The sequence below is a fragment of the Pimephales promelas genome, chromosome 12 (genome assembly GCF_988280905.1).
Source record: "Pimephales promelas chromosome 12, fPimPro1.hap1.1, whole genome shotgun sequence".
NCBI lineage: Eukaryota > Metazoa > Chordata > Actinopteri > Cypriniformes > Leuciscidae > Pimephales > Pimephales promelas.
In genome coordinates this window covers 25,012,349-25,031,997 of record NC_142780.1, presented here as the reverse complement: position 1 = coordinate 25,031,997, position 19,649 = coordinate 25,012,349, and the positions used below count along the sequence as shown (strand labels likewise).

The 19,649-nt window shown below is 38.5% G+C and overlaps 2 protein-coding genes across 4 annotated transcripts in view; both read left to right on the top strand.

Moving 5' to 3' along the window:
- usp45 (ubiquitin specific peptidase 45) overlaps positions 1-7,325 on the top strand; it is a 31,226-nt gene extending 23,901 nt beyond the window's left edge. The window contains exons 10-18 of the mRNA XM_039679568.2: positions 1,498-1,579; positions 1,794-1,885; positions 2,513-2,569; positions 2,705-2,833; positions 3,383-4,043; positions 4,989-5,086; positions 5,356-5,442; positions 5,548-5,689; positions 6,637-7,325. Of these exons, the coding sequence (XP_039535502.2) occupies positions 1,498-1,579; positions 1,794-1,885; positions 2,513-2,569; positions 2,705-2,833; positions 3,383-4,043; positions 4,989-5,086; positions 5,356-5,442; positions 5,548-5,689; positions 6,637-6,767 (1,479 nt within the window). The 3' untranslated portion in view covers positions 6,768-7,325. The remainder of the gene's footprint in view (positions 1-1,497; positions 1,580-1,793; positions 1,886-2,512; positions 2,570-2,704; positions 2,834-3,382; positions 4,044-4,988; positions 5,087-5,355; positions 5,443-5,547; positions 5,690-6,636) is intronic.
- Positions 7,326-10,013: 2,688 nt separating this feature from the next.
- On the top strand, positions 10,014-19,568 carry pnisr (PNN-interacting serine/arginine-rich protein). Of its 3 annotated transcripts, none has more exons than XM_039679503.2 (12): positions 10,014-10,117; positions 10,689-10,786; positions 11,597-11,779; positions 12,921-13,153; positions 13,237-13,405; positions 14,104-14,294; positions 14,847-14,993; positions 15,080-15,179; positions 15,791-15,844; positions 16,149-16,340; positions 17,829-18,852; positions 19,204-19,568. In XM_039679503.2, the coding sequence occupies exons 2-12, from the start codon at positions 10,696-10,698 to the stop codon at positions 19,232-19,234; spliced, it is 2,415 nt and encodes an 804-aa protein (XP_039535437.2). In that variant the 5' UTR covers positions 10,014-10,117; positions 10,689-10,695; the 3' UTR covers positions 19,235-19,568. The 3 variants fall into 3 exon arrangements, with proteins under 3 accessions (XP_039535437.2, XP_039535435.2, XP_039535436.2); XM_039679501.2 differs by having other exon boundaries at positions 17,826-18,852; XM_039679502.2 differs by lacking the exon at positions 10,014-10,117 and adding an exon at positions 10,146-10,361 and having other exon boundaries at positions 17,826-18,852.
- The last annotated feature ends 81 nt before the right edge of the window (positions 19,569-19,649 follow it).

The window sequence follows — 19,649 nt, the reverse complement described above, 5'->3', positions numbered from 1 at the left end:
ATAAAATAAATTAATACTTTTATTCAGCAAGGAAGCATGAAGTTGCAAATATTGCAGTATAAAATTCTTTAATGTTATGAAAGACTTGTGTTGTATTTTAAATAAATGCTTTTTCTTACGTCTATTCATTAAAGAATCCTAAAAAAAATGTATGTATCACGGTTTCCACAAAATATCAAACAGCACAGCTGTTTTCAACGTGATAATAGTAAAAATTTTTACTTGAGCAGCAAATCATTTTAGAATGATTTCTGTGACACGAAAAACTGGAGTAATGATGCTGAAAATTCAGCTTTGCCTTCACAGACATAAATTACATTTTAATATAACAATTAAATTGTTGTAGTATTTCATAATATTTAAGTTTTTATTGTATTATTTAATAATAATCTGGTGATCTTAGGTGACTTCTTTTAAAAACAAAAAACTTTAATAAACTAAGTTTTATGCAAAAAAAAAAAATTGTCAATTTCAAAAATAGTTGGGATTACGATCAAGATAATTGCGATTTTGATGGGTTGTTTTATAGAAGCACACTTCAAAATGCTTTTATTCGTGGCTTAGCTATGGTGTAACAGTGCTGAGACCCCTTAAGCAGTCACTAAACATAGACACCACAATATTTATGTTAATTAAGCCAATAGGATCATTGCTCACAATATGCTAATTAACATCAATGAATTATCACCAATTAGCTGTTGAATAAAAATGCTAAGAAAGGGGCCGCTTAAGTGAGCTCAACTTCTCAAGAGTGTGTGGTGGCCTAGTTATTTTAGGGTATGTGTGTGTTTGTGTGATTAATTAGTGTGTGTTGTAGCGGGGTCCGACACAGAAGGGGGGTTGACTGGCTGAAGGAAAGGGATTAACCAGGCTTTTGACCTAAATAGGCCGTCCTGAGCGTGGGGACGGGACAATGGGGGAGACTGGTCGAGCCCCACAGACATCGCCACCACGGCCAATTATCTATTGATTGGTGCTTTACTGTGACTGTGTCTTCTAACAGCTCTCTCACCAACACAGTCACTGACCACGTCACCTCTCATTAAGAGCACAGCGACACTCGCCTTCAAAAGTCTTTATGCCCACATATACAATGCATTTGCCATGTAAAATATTTGAAGCACACATTTACTTTTGTAAATGTGCACGTGTTCATGGCCTTACGATTCCTTTAGTTCATTTACCGCAACAAAAACCTGAGAAACAAAAGAAAACATCAAGGGTGAACATTTTAAATTCTGAGGGGGAAAAGGCTTATTTGATTGTTTATCGATAGACAAATACAGAAAATGTTTCTCACATGAATAAATTGTTGACATTTTTTTTATTATTTTTTTTTTATTTAGACTTAATGTCAGCTTTTTCATTATTAAAAGATATAAACGTCTTTAATGTTCCTCTATTATTTTGAACTTGATAAAAGGAGCTTTTTGTGACAGCAACTGTGTGAGCTTCGTTATCTAACAAAGTGGCATCACATTGTGTTTACATTGACAGCGCATTAAAGCAGGAATCCTCAAAGCCTTTAACAACCCCACGGAGAAGACCGCTGATGAGGAGACCAAACGACAAGTGAAGGGTGCTTCTGTCACCAGCTTTTTACATCACTCAGAACAATATTGCCATCTAGTGACAGCTTGCATTCACAAGCTTCTAGAAATAATGGCACTGTTTACATTTAAATAATCATTTAAAAAGGATCTATTATTTGTTTTCCGCTTAATATACATATTTGAGTTGTTTGTTTGTATGTGTGTGCGTGTATAATTTTGCCTTGTTTTCATGTTCTACAGCTTATGGAAAGGACGGAGTGAAAATGAATTTTGTAGATCGGATATTCGTCGGAGAGCTAACCAGCACCATAATGTGTGAAGAGTGTGAACATGTGAGCATTTCTCATTTTTCATGTACAAAGATTATATAATTATTTATAGATTAATTTGAAATATAAATACAGTACACATTGTGTGTTGTAAAATATATTTTTGTAATATTTGTAATATATTGATTTTATACTATAGCATTTATTAAGAGGATAGGATAGGATTAGCCTTTATTGTCTTCTAATGGAGAAATTCATCTTTGGCCTTCGGGACACAGATGTAACACAGTATACATTATACATAACACACAAAACATGAATTACATAAATACAAATTATATTAATGTTAAAAATTAATGTCACACCCGACATGATTAACCTAATTAATGTCACAATTAAATTCTAACCCACACACCCTAGTTGATCGTTCAGTATTTTAATAGAGAGCGGTACAAATGAAAATTGAAACCTATTTAATCTACAGTTTGGTAACCTGTACCTTCTGCCTGAGGGCATCATCTCAGACTCACTGCATAGGACATGATTCGGATCGTTAATGATTTTAAAAGAGATCTTATTTATTTAAATAATACAGTGATTAAGGGACTGCTTGAAGACAAATCATATGGGATACATTTTAGAGTCTCTCTGAATACCACAATGTAACATGTTTATATGCTTCACTCCTAGATTTCCACAGTAAAGGAAGCCTTCATTGACATTTCCCTTCCCATCATAGAGGAAAGGGTGAGAGCAGCCTTAATTTGTCATTCCACATTATTGTAAAACATTTTTCTTTATTGTACTTCCATTTAATAATCTGTCCCTGCATTGAATGTCCTGAGCTTTCTTTTGAGGGTTTATCTTTTTTTTCTTGGCCAGATCTCTAAACCCACAAACGCTGGTAGACTGGGGAAAAGTGGGCGGGAGCAAGACGGTCTTGTCTCTCACGATGACTCGTCAGCTGCCCATTCACAAGCCAATCGAAACAGCAGGAGGTTGAGCGGACAGGTTGGTGGATCCATTATTATAAGAGGAGCATTATGTAGTTCTTATACACTATCATTCAGATGTTTGTAGTCTGTAAGATTTTGTTTTTTGCTTATGCTCACCAAGGCTTGATGAATGCAATATTGTAAAATAAGATTGTAATTTAGAATAATTGTTTCCCATTTGAATGTATTTTAAATTTAATGTATTCATGTGATGGTAAAACGTAATTTTCAGCAGTCTTTAGAGTCACATAATCCTTCAGAAACATTCTAATATGCTGATTTGGTGCTCACGAAACATCTCGTATTATTATCAATAATTGTGGTGTTTAATATTTTTGTGAAAACTGTGATACATGCAGGGTTCTTTTATGAATAGCAAAAGCATTTATTTAAAATAGAAATCTTTACTGTCACCTTTGATCAATTTAATGCATCCTTGTTCAATAAACATATTCATGTTTTTTAAATAAAATCTTACTGAACCTAAACTTTTGAATAGTAATTTACTTGCTTCCTAGCATCCTTGTTTTTAATGTGACTTTATATTTTGTGTATATGTGATCAGAAGCTACAGGGTCGCCATTCATCCACTTCTCACGATGAGAGAGGCGCAGACTCGGTTTCTAGCCGACAAGAGGAGGAGCTCTGTGTGGCTGGTCGTGGCCTGGCAAGTTACCGGGCGGATACGATGGGCAGCCAATCAGACTGCAGTGAGAAAGACTCCAACCTTCAGGACAGCAGTAATGATGCAGACAGCGAGGCCTCTGAGAGCGAATGGTCTCCTCGAATCCCATCTGTATCCGGTCATAGTAGCACGTCAGATAAAGTCTTAACCACCACGACTGCAACCACAACGGCACACAATCCAAGTCTAAAAACTAACCTGAGCCCAAGCCACACTCCCTTAGCCCCAATTAGACCTCAGCAGGGCGGCGCTGTAGAGCAGCTTGTCAGCGCTGTGTCCAAGCTGGGCCTAGTGCACACTTCCACCGACACTTTACCTGTCAGCAACAGCCCAGAGGAACCAACTGAAATCCGGGAGAGAGACCGTCAACACCACCAAGGGGCCTTCCAAGCCCTCTGTCACAGCTACACCCCCAGCTCTAAAGAGTGCTCGGTACAGTCCTGTCTGCACCAGTTCACCTCTGTTGAGCTGCTCATGGGCAACAACAAACTGCTTTGTGAAAACTGCACTGAATGGAGGCAGAGGCAGATGAAGAGGAGTGGTGTGTATTCTCACAGTACTATTCTCATAGCAATAGTAACTGTTTTCAACATTGATAATAATTAGAAATGTTTCTAGAGGACCAAATCAGCATATTAGAATAAATAAAAAAAAGAAAAATAGTTGAATAGAAATGTTATTTTAAATTGTAATAATATTTCACAATATTACTATTTTACTGTATTTTTATGAAATAAATGCAGCCTTGGTATGAATTTTTTTATGCAACTTTCCATTCTTCGGATGAGAAGTTAAACCGAGGTCCTGACTCTCTGTGGTCATTAAAAATCCCAGGATGTCCTTCGAAAGAGTAGGGGTTTAACCCTCCATCCTGGCCAAATTTGCCCTTTGGCCTCTGTCCATCATGGCCTCCTAATCATCCCCATATACTGGGGGCATATTTACTATATTTCCTCTTCTTTCATCATTGTCTCCTCTCCACCAGTAATTGCGGTGTGTGGTGGCGTTCTGGCGCATTATGGCTGCCGTCGCATCATCCAGGTGGATGATGCACTTTGGTGGTGGTTGAGGAGATTCCCCCTTCCATGTAAAGCGCTTTGAGTTCCCAGACAAGTGCTATATAAATGTAACAAATTATTATTATTAACAAAAAAAATACTTATGTAATGAATAATATATAACTGTTTAACTGAAATAATGTCAAATATTAAACATTCCAAGTATTGTGTTTTTTTTTGGGCCAACTATGTGCTTGCCATTGTGTTGAGCACTGCAGTTTCTGTTATCAATTTCTGCCTATTCATTCATTTAAAAAAATGCCTTGTTTCCTTCTTATGCTTTCTGTGGTGTAGTCAAGATTCAGAATTAACACTTTATGTGTGGTAAGATATATTTATGGATGGTAAATTTGTCAAAAAGCTTGAGTGTTCAGTTCTCCTTAACATCATTTGTTGCCTGTCACTTGTCTTATATATATATCTTTCAGATAAGAAGGCTGAGAAAGTGTACACCAGTGCCCGTAAACAGATGCTCATCTCTGCACTTCCACCGGTGGTCACTCTTCACCTCAAACGCTTTCACCAGGTATTTCACTCATAGAACTTGTACTCGTCATTTGTGTTTTTATGTCGTTTGAGCCAGTTTTTAACCTAAACACGACTGCAACAATATCAGCACTATTAGACAAACAATGTCAAGTTTAATTTGATGATATGTTCATTTTCATCTTCAGAGTCTATCAACAAAGCTTTCGAGAAAAAAAGAAAAGAAAATCCATAATCATCTTTTTCTGAGCAAGGTTATGTGATTCTTTGTGTGCCGATGCACTGATTGAGCTGTCTTCACTTTCATAGGCTGGGATGAATCTGAGGAAAGTTAATAGACATGTGGATTTTCCTCTTATGCTGGACCTGGCTCCTTTCTGCGCTGCCAATTGTAAGGTACTGATCGGAGTTGTACATAAAATCAGTGATTTATAAATCTGTGCAGCTTTAACGTTAACGTTTAAGTGTGCCATATTAATTTAGTATTTATGCGTGTGGCAGAACCTCGGGTCAGGAGAGCGTGTGCTTTACAGCTTGTATGGCATTGTGGAGCACAGCGGATCGATGCGAGGTGGGCACTACGCAGCCTATGTGAAGGTCCGCACTCCTCAACGTAAACCTGAGCAGCGCAGGAACCAGTCAGGTATAATGCCTCCCAGGCAATATGTAGTTTCCATGTGTGGGTCAATGTTTTCTTCGCAGCTGGTTCTGAAAGGCCTGAATAACCTCTGGGTAAACAAAGGGTTTATTTTATCCTGGCATTGGCCCTCCATTCACCACAACCTTGAAGATGCAGCTTGGTCAGCAAAGGCTAATCGGAATTTGTTTATTGTTGTCGATATATAGATTCGTTCTTCTGTACTCTCTATTCAAGGAAAGAGCCTGCCTTTCAGCTGCATTTGGAACAGAGAGTGAAAAGCCCACGGAGAGCTAAGAGAAAATAGTGTGTACGCTCGGTAGTTAACTGTTGTAGTGCACAAATTCAAGCTGAATTGTTGTAATGAAGGTATAAGGTAAGAGTGGGAGACTCTTCGAAAGGCACCAGGGGAAATACAATTCCATGCTTTTTTTTTTTCAGTCGTCCTTCTTGCGTTTTTAGAACCAGAAAAGACAAAATTGAAAAAAGAGGGTCAAATCAGTATGGATGTGTATATAACTCCTGAAGTATCAAGAGGATCGAAATGTGACATTTTTATTAGAAGGGGTTGAGGTGATGATTGTTTAGGTCTTTTCAAATGAAAAGTTATAGAGATTTATTGTAAAAAAAAAAAAACTGATGAGCAAATATCGTAATCTGATGATTTGCACTAAAAGTCTAAATGATTGATTTCAAATATAATGTTAAATAACATTTAATAAAATATTCAGTTTATTTTAAATGCACATTTTCATTTCAATGTTTACAAGTTTTAGTATTAGGTGCGATTAAAAACTTTTTTTATTTAATTCACAGCCTGTTTTATCTTCACTTGGTTGTGTTTTACTGGTTAATGCTAACACTGATCATTAGTCTGGATGTGTTTTTGTTGTTCAGCCACTTTGTGTTCCTCTGAATCATTGAGACCAACATCTCTGTATGTTTTTTTTTAGGTTCCAGAGAGGCCAGTTCAGCCCCACAAGGCCAGTGGGTGTACGTTAGCGACACCAGCGTACAGACTGTACCGGAGTCCAGAGTGCTGAACTCTCAAGCTTATTTACTTTTCTACGAAGAACTGCTATAGAGCCGTGCGGCCGCGTGAATCCGACACGATCCAGATGAATGCAACAGGCAATATCAACTCAGACAACCGCGAGCACTTACTGCATGCCTATATCCTTGTATTTTAATGTAGGATTCTATATACTAAAATCTTGGACTTTTGACTCATTCATTACTCAAAGTGATTTGAATTCAATTTGGGAGCCATTATTGTTGATGTAAATTAATATTCTGAAATTTAAGTTATTTATATTTTACAGCTAATATTTGAGCTTAACATTTTGTGTGTGAGTGAGTGTGTGTGTGTTCGTTTTGCTGGAGAAATTGCCAAAGAGAAATTTAGGGTAAAAATATGTATAGAATATATTATATGAGAGGGAGAATTGTGCCAACCGAGTCTATAACCTTTGTTGTGAAAGGGAAACTCAGCACAATATGCAGCTGTTGCTTTCAAAGTCGTTTAAACTGCACTGGATCACACAAGCTATTCTCTGCACAAACGTGTCATGATTTGTTAGGAGACATTCATTCACAAGTCTGATTGACCACAATATAATAAAATGTAATTTGTTGATTTTCATTCAATTATTATTTTAGTTAACACATTTAACTTGTGATTGATTTGCTTGTTCAAGACTAATTTTTCATGTCTTTTAATGTATCATTAGTTAGACATAGTGGGCCCACCTGTAAGGTTTTATGAATTTACAACTGAGATATAACTTCTATCTCAATATCTAATGGTTGAGGAGTTGGTATAATATTCCTGGACTCTGCCTCTAATTAAATATGAATAGAATTTTTTTTTTAGATATATATTAGCCTATTATTTTTCACATACGACTACATCAGATCAGTGCCTACAGTTTATGAAGGCTGAGATTGTTTGTGCATGCCATTAGCGAAGTATTAAATTCATATAAGAGTATAAAGAGAACGTTTTGTGTATATACCGATTACACATAATTGAATGTAAAAAAATGAATCATGTTCAATAATATTTATTCTGTTTCCAGGGCAGATATTGTAACACCATAGATTTGTGTGGTGTGCAAGGCTTCAGGGTTCCTCAAGCTGTTCTTTTGCTTGAATTTTGTGAATTGAATCAAGTATAAATCGTTTAAAATTTAAATACATTTAGTTGACAAAAACCTTTGCATGGGCTGAATTGTTTTGTGATCTGTGGGTGTCCTCTCTCTCTCTCTCTCTCTCTCTCTCTCTCTCTCTCTGTCTATGTTGTCGACCATTAGTCTCCACTGTCGCCACAAATTCTAGGATGCCATTTTCACTCTGTCCGCGGCTGCGATGCGGCGTGACAGGTGAAAAGCCGGGCTGTTTTAGACCATGTCGCTGACTGGTGAAGAGGAGGTGGGTGTGGAATCCAGAAAAGGGCAACGTCTGAAAAGATCCCGTCCTCCTCCTCTCCTCATTCTGTGACATTCAAATCAAGCTGTTAGACAGTTATCAGTTACAACAGAGTAAAGACACCAACAAGAGTACACAATCTTTTTGAAGTGTGTGTCTATTTTTAAAGCAGGGCTCTGCTCCGGGGACGTTGTGCCGAGGATTTTATGCGAGTTAATGATAGGATGTGTGTCCCTCAGTCTGAACTGACAGAGTAACCTGATCTGGGAGATTGGTAGAGAGGCTTTTACTTTCAAAAGAACCTGCTGAATCTGAAGACGTGTCAGGGTGGGAGAGGGTTTTTGCTTTTCTTTATTCCTTCAGGGCAGACATAACAAGTGGTTAGAGATGATGCTTGTTATCTTTTTTGACTTCAGCTGTGTTTCTGGTTTGCTTGACATCATGTGACCTCTTCTGTAATTCTTGCTAATGCAACTCTGTCTGTTTGGGGTGGCAGCACAGTGTTACACTTGTCTGAGGCTGGGTGAATTTTATTTCCTGTTGCTGGACACCAGAAACTAGATACTAGAATCTGTATGATGGATAGGATATCTGAGCTCTATTTAAGTGACAGCCATCGAATTTCTTGCTATTTAACCAGTCCTAGCGTGTGCATTTATCTGCTATTATTTGTCAAAGCTGCCAGAGAGGTTCTCTGGAATGTCGGGTGTATTCAACTCTTGGGTGCTTTACATTATTACATACATCAAGGTTTGTCCTTAAAATTCATTCATTCCTCACAAGCTTCAGTAACAGTGTGGTATTGAACTGTTCACTGAAACAATCAATACCACATGGCGCTCTTGTATTTGAGATTAAATTCAGAATTCACAAACTGCAACCCGAGAACCTAAAAGAAAATTCTATTAAATTTGTATAACAATATATTTTTAGTATGTTTAATGTCAATATACGGGAACTGGTAATTTTGAGAATGTAACTGGGCATTATTCCAACAAGAACTGAATCACATTTTTCACTATACTGTTTCATTTAAATGGACCAGTAGTAAGAGAAGTTCCACATAGTCTCTAAATTATTGTAAAGTCCTAAAAATGGCTTCCATAGTAATTATTATGAAACCTATTAACCAAGTTTATGCTTAGTAAACTTCATTTCTAATATGCAGAGGTGTCACACTGTTTGCATTCTGCTAGGATCCTGGTCTGACTTTAAACTGATAGATAGATTCAGAATAACTAAAAATCAAGAAGCTGAGAAATTTTTATTTAAAAATCAGGTTTTATGGGATTCATAGTCCTGAAAAAAACAACAACATTGGTGTATGAGGGAATTTGAAAAGTGTAATTGGGTCATTCCTGGGATTTGGGTGCCTTTTGTGTCCCCAGTAAAAACATGATCTTACTGCCTTAAAATGTTAACCATATGAATTTTAAACCTGTCAATTTCACAATTTCAACTCTAAGCATATTGAATTAGATTTCTTTTAAAAAACATTTTACAGCTTTTACAAGCAGAAAAATGCAGAAGTACAAAATATTAGGCAGCGGGGGACGTTTATTAGTCAAAAAAGGTTGAGTTCTGCTGACTTAGATTCATCCATAGACTTGATGTATAAAACAAGCATTACATTTTATATACTTGTATAAGGGTAATCTATTAAGCATTTTTTCTTGCTAGATTTAGACAATTTCAGTTATTCGTTTTGGATTATACAGTAAGATCTGATTTGATTTTAGAGGATTATTGTTATTTTAATATAAACAATATATAATATATCTAACAATATTCTAATATATAACAATATTTTATATTAAAATAACAATTTTAATTGTTATTTTAATGCGTTTTTTTTTTGTATATAAATAGTGTTTATTAATTTATTTCTATTGATATGATCTCCACCATGATCTCCACTAGAGGGCCTGCGGGGTGAGGTCACTGTTGTTGTTGGCATTGTTTCCGGGTCATCATTTCATCGCCATTTTACTGTTGAGAAGTGGAGAGGTAAGGAATCGCAACGTGTCTGTAATTCTTCAGCAAACTCCTTCAGAGTCCTACGCTTCTCATTGGGATAAATTGCTGCGATTAGAGAACTAGTCCGTATTCGTGCGTTTAAAAAGCCTTGAATATTTTTTTAATGGGTGTTGATGTTGTAGACGCGCGGCCTAACGCTTGCATAGCCAGATTGACGACGACGCTTGGGTTTCTGTTACTCTTGTCATAATTATATTCAGTGAAATACAGAAAGGTAAATGCACAGAAAGGCTTTGTAAAGCACTGGTGCATGTACCATTCTAGCCTGGTTTTGCAGTATTCTTATTGCGATTGTGTTTTCTGTGTTGTGTGTCTTCGGAACTGCCACAGTTCGGGTTAACGTTACATTAGTTAGAAATATTACTGATCCGCAATGAAAGAGGAGGGTTTCCTCCTTATAGGGAAACTGCAAACTAAATGCTCTATTTGCTGTCACCCTTTGTTCCCTGTATTGTGTGCAAATAATGTACACATCTGCGTGTGTAAATGTTTATCAAATGTTAGAGCTGCATAATCTGATAAATCGGCTTTTGGCACACAGGTGAGAGATGTGGGACCAGGGAGGACAACCCTGGCCTCAGTGGCCTCTGGGCTCACAGCAGCAGTGGATGCAGTCTTTTCAGCACCAGCAGGATCCAGGTTAGGCCGTTGTTCTTATATGACTGAGTCGAGATAGTAATAACATGCATCATCTACACCGGTTATTTAAACCGGGTTCCCAAACTTTTCCAGTCCAGTGCCCACGTAGACAAGATTAATCTATCTCAAGACCCACCAAAAATCATTTTAAAAAATGAATGTGGGGTGGGAGGTGTTAGTTCTCATTTTAGAGCAGTTTTTCCTTTGTCAAAGTATGACATATGTACAAACTTATGGTACATTATCAAAAAGTTTGAGAATTAAAATAGTAGCCTGATGGCTGTTGAATAATTGAAGAACTTGAAGAATACTGGGTAGTTTTTGTCTGCTGCCTCAACTGATTTACCCAAACATGGCAAAACAAATTAAAAGGAATGAAAAATATTAAGTAAGCTTAACCAAAGGTTTGATGTGACAAATCAGAATATAAAAAAATAGACTAATAATTCTATTTGACAGTATGCCTAGGAAGGAACTAGAATTTCAATACTAATATTTATGCTGCGATTGTTGTTGTTAAATGCATTGCATTGTTCAGTGCATAAAAAGCTTTCGTGCACTTGTGTATATATTTTAAATACCTTTTACATATTTTCCTTATGTGTTGGTAGTTATTAAAATGCATGCGAGGGAACACAAAACAATGCACTCTCACGACGACCATTTCTCTGAAAGACAACAGAAATTAGCGGAAGATAAACTTGCCCTTACACATATCCCAGGGAAAAAAAGTTCAGTTTCAGGATTTGTTTCTACTATAACCCGTGCAGTTTGGAAACCCCTGGTTTAAACTACTGGGTTGTGTTGCAGGTCAAGTGGACTGGGCTGCTCTAGCACAAGCATGGATAGCTCAGAAAGAGTCCACTGGAGTGGTTCCTGACCAGCCAGGGATTCAGCCCAATGGTCAGGAGATGCAGAACATGGAACCTCCAGCCCATAATAACCATGGTGCTTTTCCAGGCGATACCAATTTTGGCAGGGGTTGGCAACCAGGTGAGAAATGTTTCAGTTTGACAATGGGCATTTTAAAGACAGAGAATATCAAATAAAACAAATTGAGTAAATCATGCATCCAGTTTAAGACTCATTGTTTACTGCATTGTTTGTGTCACACCATGACATTGGAATTGTATAAATGCTTCTTATCTTAATGATCTTATTGGGAACAGTTAATCTGAGCATGTTATATTTTTATGTTTAATTAAATGAACTTCTCTATGGTGTTTTGTGTCCACTTAAACCCTGCCCCTTCCTTGCATTCGACTGTAAGCTCTCATTCAGATCTGCTTTCATCCAGTCAACAACCAATGGATAGAAAAAAGTCCCCTTGTTCCTATTTTTTAATTGTTTGATAATTAATTTTGCTCAGATGTACTTAAAGGGATAGTTCACCCAAAAATGAAAATTAGCCCATGATTTACTCACTCTCAAGTCATCCTAGATGTATATGATATGCTTCTTTCAGATGAATACAATCGGAGTTATATTAAAAATATCCTGGTATTTCCAAGCTTTATAATGGCAATTAATTGCTGTTTCTGTTTTATGAACTGTGCACCTTTTGGATAGGTACACAGTCCATAAAAGTGCACCTATCCATCATAAAAGTGCTCCACACAGCTCTGGGGGTTTAATAAAAGTCCTTCTGAAGTGAAGCGATGTGTTTGTGTAAGGAAAATATCGAAACTCGTATTTAAACTTTACAAACTTTAATCTCTAACTTCCGCTAACTGTTATACGTATGTTCACGAGGCACTGGTGTTCCAGCATATCATTTGATTGAAAGATATTCGGCCAAACCAACAAAGAAATTCTTTTCGTTTCTGCCAAAATCATTTACTTAATTAGCACTTTTCTGATGCCTTTTAGTGTGTTTAATTCACACCACCTGTATAAGCTGCAACAAATAAGTGTTTTTAATGTAAATGCAATTTACCGTCACCAAAAAATGCTGCTAGTGTAGCAAAATTTGAGACTTTATTACAACCGATTTTATTCATCACCTAATAAATGACACCCTGAACAGCATACCATGTTTAAATACCCACTTAAACATGCCAGTGCTGATCAGAAGTGCATAGCTGATATGTTAAAAGTGTTTAAAATGTGATCTTACTTGTGGATTGTTTTATAGAGTGGGCAATGCATAGTCAGCCTCCTCATCCCCCTCCAGAACAAGCATGGATTCCTCCTGGCCAAGTACCGATGGATGTCGTCAACCCGTCAGAAGACAGTAACAGTCAAGATAGTTTGGAATTTCCTGGAGACCCACATCATGGGGGCTTTTCTCAAAACAGTCATGGGTTTGGGGGTCAGCCTGAGCCTTACCCCATTGGCCCAGTTGTTGTCAATCAGTTTGATTATCAGGTACGCTTGCTTAAGTCTGGGTTATCAAAATATTTCCATTTTCCTAATGTCTGTTTTAGTTATTTATGTCAATTTCATCTTAGCATGGAGCAGCTCCAACGGGGGCAGCATATGGACCACCCTCCACTGGGTTTCATGCACCTTATTGGCCTGAAGGACCGCAGAACAGAAGAGACCGGCTTCCTACCTTCAGACCAGAACGGCCCAGATCCCCCAACCAGATGGGAATAAAACCAGAGACGCCTTCTCTTGGTGAATATAAATAATGATGCAGATACATAAGGGCCGTAACACACCAAGTTGACGGGACGGGCTAGAATATAGGGCTGGACTAGGGATGGGCAACGATTAATTGAACCCATGTGTTTGTATAATGTTTTGTATATATAAATACACACATATATTTAAGAAGAATGTGTTATTAATTTATAAAATGTTTATATATATCAATTATGTATAATAAATAATAAATGTATATACATGCAAATGTTTCTTAAGTGTATACATGCATGTGCGTTTATATATACAAAATAATTATACACACTAATCACACATATATTATGTATACTATAAACAAACTTTTTTTTTTGATGCGATTAATCGTTGCCCATCCCTAGAACTAACAATTTATTTTTTCAATAGATTAATCTGATTATTTTTATCCATTATAGTATTCCGATTAGTCTAATAATGTAGTGTTTTAATTTCTCCACCGAGATATTTTAATTCTTTCCTTCTCGATTAATACTTTTACCAATAAATAATAGCCGTAACTAACTTATGCATGAACATTTAGATGTGTTTTTGCAGAGCACCATTTTATTGTGCAGAAAACAACTCCGTCACCTTTTATCGCCGTTAGTTCTTTGACGTCAACTTGTTGTGTCGCATACCTTAAGAAAAACTGCTCTGATAGAGGGATGCACATGATAACACTCTCTTGGTGATAGATGCTGTTAAACGGAGGACCCTGCCGGCATGGATTCGAGAAGGCCTGGAAAAGATGGACCGTGAGAAGCAGAAAAAGTTGGAGAGGGAGAGGATGGAGAAAGAGCGTGCTGAAATGGCAAATAATGAAAGGGATAGCGATATAGTAGAGGAGGAAGGTGATGGGCCTCGGTTGCCACGCAAGAGCAAATTTGTAAGCATCTTTTTCAGAATCTGTTTACAGCGAAGGAACCTGCTGAGGTTACTTTGGCAACTGTTGTCCCAGGGTTCACTGACATGCACAAATGTTCATTGACATGATCATTATTATCTTAAGTAATTCAAAGACCCCATGAAATGGCTCGACAAGCACAATTTCTTATTTCTATTGTTGATGTATTTTCCATTGAAACTGAGTGTGTACACTACTTTTCAAAAGTATATGAGCTTAGTAAATGTTATAAAGAAACTTTTATTCAGAAAGGGGTACATTGAATTAATCAACTTAATCAAAAAGTGAAAACTTTCCAGCCCGAAACTTTTGAACAGTAGAGTATATCTGCTACAACTTATAGCCATAAACTAGCACATTGATGACCTTAAAACTATCTGACAGGGACTGAGACGCAACTTCCAATTAATTTCAGTCTTTTACATTGTCACATTGCTTGTTAGCTGTTGCACCCTAACATCAAAAATACCTCTCGGCGCTAATGTCATCTGCAAGCATGTGGTCTCCGCTCCAATCATCTACTCTTTAATTCAGGACAGTGATGATGAGGATGGTGAAGATGGTGCCGGCAATCATGGCGATTCCGGGAGGAGGCTGGAGTTTGGCGGTAGAACTTCTCCTCCTGTTCAAGAAGACCAAAGTGAACCAGAAATGACAGAAGAGGAGAAAGAGTTTCAGCTGGTCTGTTCACACAAAGCTCTGTCTTTCGATTCGCCAGTCTACTCTGGTCACTTGTGCTTCTCACCACTCCTATTTGCTTCTTATAGATGCTGATGACTAAAACTCTTCTCACCGAAGTTCTCCTTGAAGTCACAAATGAGGAGATCTTCATACTGGCTAAAGAGACTCATCGCAGGGCCACTAAAGGTCTGCCCCTTTTCTCTTCTGTCCGTGCAACTGTGCCTTAACGTTTAATTCTGAGGAAGAGGTTATGTTTGGTTATGTTTTGACTAATATAGATGTGTATATGAAGTCTTTTTATCTGACTGATGCACCTTGGTAATACTTTGATAAGCAAAAGTATATTTCTTCATCGGCCATTCTATGCTAATGCAACAGAAGATGAAAACAAACTGCAGAGGGAGGGTGGATATGGTCACATAGATGCAGTTAAATGCAATCTTTCAAAGGGTTTCCAGTCAAATCCGTTCCTAGATTTGCTTCCTGTAAAACAAGTACTTCCTCACTTCTGTGTTTGCCAGATGGCATCTCATTTCGAAAATGACACTGCATTAGTACAGACTGGTTTTCTCCTCCACTGTTTGCCTGTTTGACAGATTTTGTGTGATAACTTTTTTCTTCTCTCCATCCTTTTTTGTTCTTTTTTTTCTTTTTTTTCTTCTTTTTTTTCTTTTGCCGAAGGCAGCTCTTGTGAATAGTGCATATGTGTACCTTCATCTCTAGAGACTCTTGCCTATTCGAAAGTGGTGGCTGTATGTGTTTTAACATGTTGTTCCTGTTGTTGATGTGAATCAAAGCTCCTGCAAAACAGCTGGCACAGTCAAATGCACTGGCTTCTCTGACCGGCCTTGGTAAGTGTCTTTACATTTAGGTCCTCCGGGGGGGTGGGGGGGGAAGTAAAGTGGTGTGTGGGGGTTCTCAGCTCTCTAATGAACTTTGTTACAAGCTCAAGAGCTCAAGCAGCAGATCTTCTCAAAATGGTTAGCCTCCAGCAACACTTTATAGAAGATTATAAAACGCATGCTTCTTTTGTTAAGGTGGGCTTTAGTGAAGGTTTATGTAGTCGAGTAGTTGAGAAAGGAGGGACTGTTAGCTTGCGACTATGAATGCTATGCTCCTGCAGTCCGTTATAAGAGGGGGGCTTTGTTGCCGCAGGAGGGCTGGGTGAGTACGGCTCAGACGAGAGTGAGGATGAGGAGCGGAGTGTGAAAGGATCGGATTCATCAGATACAGACGATGAAGAGCTGCAGCACCGCATTCGCCAGAAACAGGATGCCTTCCGTCGCAAAGAGAGGGAGGAGCAGCAGCTGCAGGAGAGGCTGGCACTGGAGGTTCAGACTATAAAAGGTGGGTACATCCAGAGACTGTGTGTGTATATATGTATACATATACATATATATATATTTAAAACACACACACCAGGGTTTCCATTGTCCGGTAATTACCACACATTGGCCGGGAAAAAAAACTTTAAATGTCAGACAAAATTAAATCTCTCCAGTCAAATTGTCTGATTAAAATTACATAATAATCCCACCCCCTAACACAATATGAATTTGTTATTAAGTTATTAAACAACATTGTATACAGCATTTCAAATAAAGCGCACGCCTAAAACGACTGTAATATAGACCTAAACAATGAACGATTGAGTGAGACGTTGCGCCCAGGCACAACCCAGGCAGGCTGGCCTTAAAAGCTTTAAGAGGCCAGACGCGACGGACGATGGTGAATCAGGAACGTCTCATTTTATAGATCAGTGGTTCTAATCTGTGCACTTGTAGGCTACAGGTTTTTTTTTTCTCATCAAAACTGAATAGCCTATGTTCATCAGTGGTTTTGCTACAGCCTATATCAAGCAGGGAGACGTTTGTGTGCATTTTATTTTGTGATTTCACTGGAATGAATAGAGAGTCTCTCTCCGCAACGGCGATAGATTGAAACGCGTGTCCAAGTGAAGATTGTGCAACGATGTCCATGCAACTTATAGCAGCGAAGTCGAGCGCTCAGCTTGATTTCAAAAAGAACAGATTTTAGCGTTAGATCTCTCATTTAATAGCGAATTAAATGAATGATCTGCTAGTTAACTGGAGATGTTTTGTTTATTTGTATTAGGTACATCCGTGCCTCAATGTTTCAAAAAGTGGATGTGTGTGAAACCATAGTAAAACACAATTGGTGTTGATTGACGCCAATCGGACGTTTGTGTTTTTTCCGTCTATTTGAAAGTTAAGCTAGTAATCATATGTTGCATTTTACATGGCCTGATTATGTCTTTTTTTTTTAAAGTTGCATAGCCTGCCTCCAGTTTTCCTCAACTTGACTAATTAAGAGATGACATTTGACTGGCATATCATATCATATCAATTGTATAACATTTTTTTTATTGAATTTGTAAGGATAAATTGATTCAATAAATATATAAAGACTGAAAACATCTGCGCAATAGTCATGCTGTCTAATCAGCATCTTGATATGCCACACCTGTTAGGTGGATGGATAATCTCGGCAAAGGAGAAGTGCTCACTAACACAGATTTAGACAGATTTGTGAACAATATTTGACTAATGGGCCTTTTGTGAACATAGAAAAAGTCTAAGATCTTTGAGTTCAGCTGATATAAAATGGGGGCAAAAAAAACTGTCGTTTATAATTTTGTTCAGTTTGTGTGTGTGTGTATGTGTGTAATTTAAAGCCCCAAAAGTTTTAACGGTAGTGTATTTTTTTATTATTAATAATTGTTTATTTTGTGTTATTAGTTGACTAAGAACATAACTATTAATCAACCTTGTAAAAAGTGTACTCAATAACTTTTTGTGTTTGTGTTTTCAGAAGACTTGGCATCGGAAAGAGTGAGCAGAGAGAGGGCAGGTTATGAGGAGCAGACAGATTCCAAACACAAACAGGAAGTTAGGGAAAGGGAGGCAGAGCCTACAGTAGAGCGACGCAGGTCGCGTAGTGAGCCTGAGGTCAGTGAGGTCAAGCGTGCAAGCAAAGAGCACGCAGGGCGTAACGGAGGAAGTGCCAGCCCCTCGCCGAGTGAGCGACGTAGCCGCACCTCCAGCTCTAGCTCTTTCAGCAGCCGGTCCTCTTCATCCTCCTCATCCTCCTCTCGTAGCTCCTCCCGCTCCTCCTCTCCTAGAAGGAAAAGGCGACGCAGCCGCTCCGCCTCTCGTGGGACTCGCAGGCGCAGCCGAAGTCGCAGCTCTCGCAGGCATCACTCAGAGCGCGACAAGGGCAGAGACAGGAGGCGGAGCACCGAACGGTCCTCTCGTCACAGGAAGCGCAGCCATTCGCGGCAGCGCCGATCCAGCAGGGGCCGCAGGAGCAGGTCCAAAGCCAGTCGCAGCCGCAGCAGAGAGAGGAGGCGCAGCAGGGACCGCAGGCGTAGCCGGAGTCGCAGTACGAGCCGCAACAGGCGGAAACAGAAAGCCTCCAGCAAGGACAGGGACAGAGACAGGAGGAAAGAGAGAAGCCGGAGCCACGACAAGGAGAAGAAGAAAAAAGAGAAGGAATCAGATAAAAAGAAAGACAAACAGAAGGGCAAGGAGAAAGAGAGCAGTTCAGTAAGGGACGAGGAAGACGATAGCAAACCGAGGCGTAAAAAAGAGAGCGAGAGGACTGACTCTCACAATGAGAGATTTTCCCGGCAAGACAGCAAATCTAGCAAGAAAGGCTCCGCCAAAGCTAGCAAGAAGTATTCCGATTCAGAGTCCAGCAGGAGCAGGTCCCCTTCCCCCGAGGTTAGCAAAGAAAAAAAGTCTAAGAAATCAAAACGTAGTCGTTCAAGGTCAACGGAAAAATCTCACAAGTCTGGTAAGAAGGCAAGCCGCAAACACAAGTCTAAGTCACGATCAAGGTAGTATCCATTTTCTTTCTACTTTTTTTTTTTTTGTACTGCTTTAATTGTTTGTGTGTGAATGATCAATAGTATTTAGATTGTCAACTGATGCTATCCAAATTAGGTTCAAGTTTATTTTAAATTAACATGGTACATTTAAATTTGCAGTCACATAATGTTCAATGTATATGTAGAGTTATCCATAAATGGTTGGGCTGTGCTTCTCAAGTGCTACTGAGATTGATGTAATTTCCCCCTTTTCTCATTCAGTGTTGATCCAACAGCTGTTTAAGGTGTGTGTGTATGAAGCTCTGGATGGGATCTGTTCTAGTGATTGCACTAATAGTGTGTCTCCCGTTTCTCTTGCAGGTCCACGTCTCCCGGCCGTCGCAAGCGTTGAGGGGTGTTCTGCCTCTTATCTGTGCACTTCTTTTAAAATTCCATGAGTTAACAGGCTTGTCTCATTATCGAGGCAACGTTGTAGGTGAACTCTCCACTCCAAATCCCCCTCACTTCCCTCATTTTGTAAATATATGGCATTTTTAAGTGTTGTCTTCAAAACAGATGATTTTGAATGATAGTTTCTTTTTTTGCCTTGTATTATGCAAGACTTGGCATTCGAGTAGTCAATAGAACCTTGAAACTGTAACATTTTAAGAACCTAACACCAGTGAAAATAAATTCTCATTTAATGTAAATTGTTGAATAAAACCAGAATGATTCTTTCTGTCTGACATGGCCTGTTTCATTTTGTTTGCTGTTTGAAATGCCCTGTTCTGGGTGGAGACAGATTATCAACAATGTGGAATTATGAG

Excerpts from the sequence above, each read along its gene's own strand:
- pnisr (XM_039679501.2), top strand. The coding sequence starts at position 10,696 with ATGTGGGACCAGGGAGGACAACCCTGGCCTCAGTGGCCTCTGGGCTCA. Across the intron at positions 14,295-14,846 it reads TGCCACGCAAGAGCAAATTT|GACAGTGATGATGAGGATGG; the intron begins GTAAGCATCTTT and ends TCTTTAATTCAG. Across the intron at positions 15,180-15,790 it reads TCATCGCAGGGCCACTAAAG|CTCCTGCAAAACAGCTGGCA; the intron begins GTCTGCCCCTTT and ends TGTGAATCAAAG.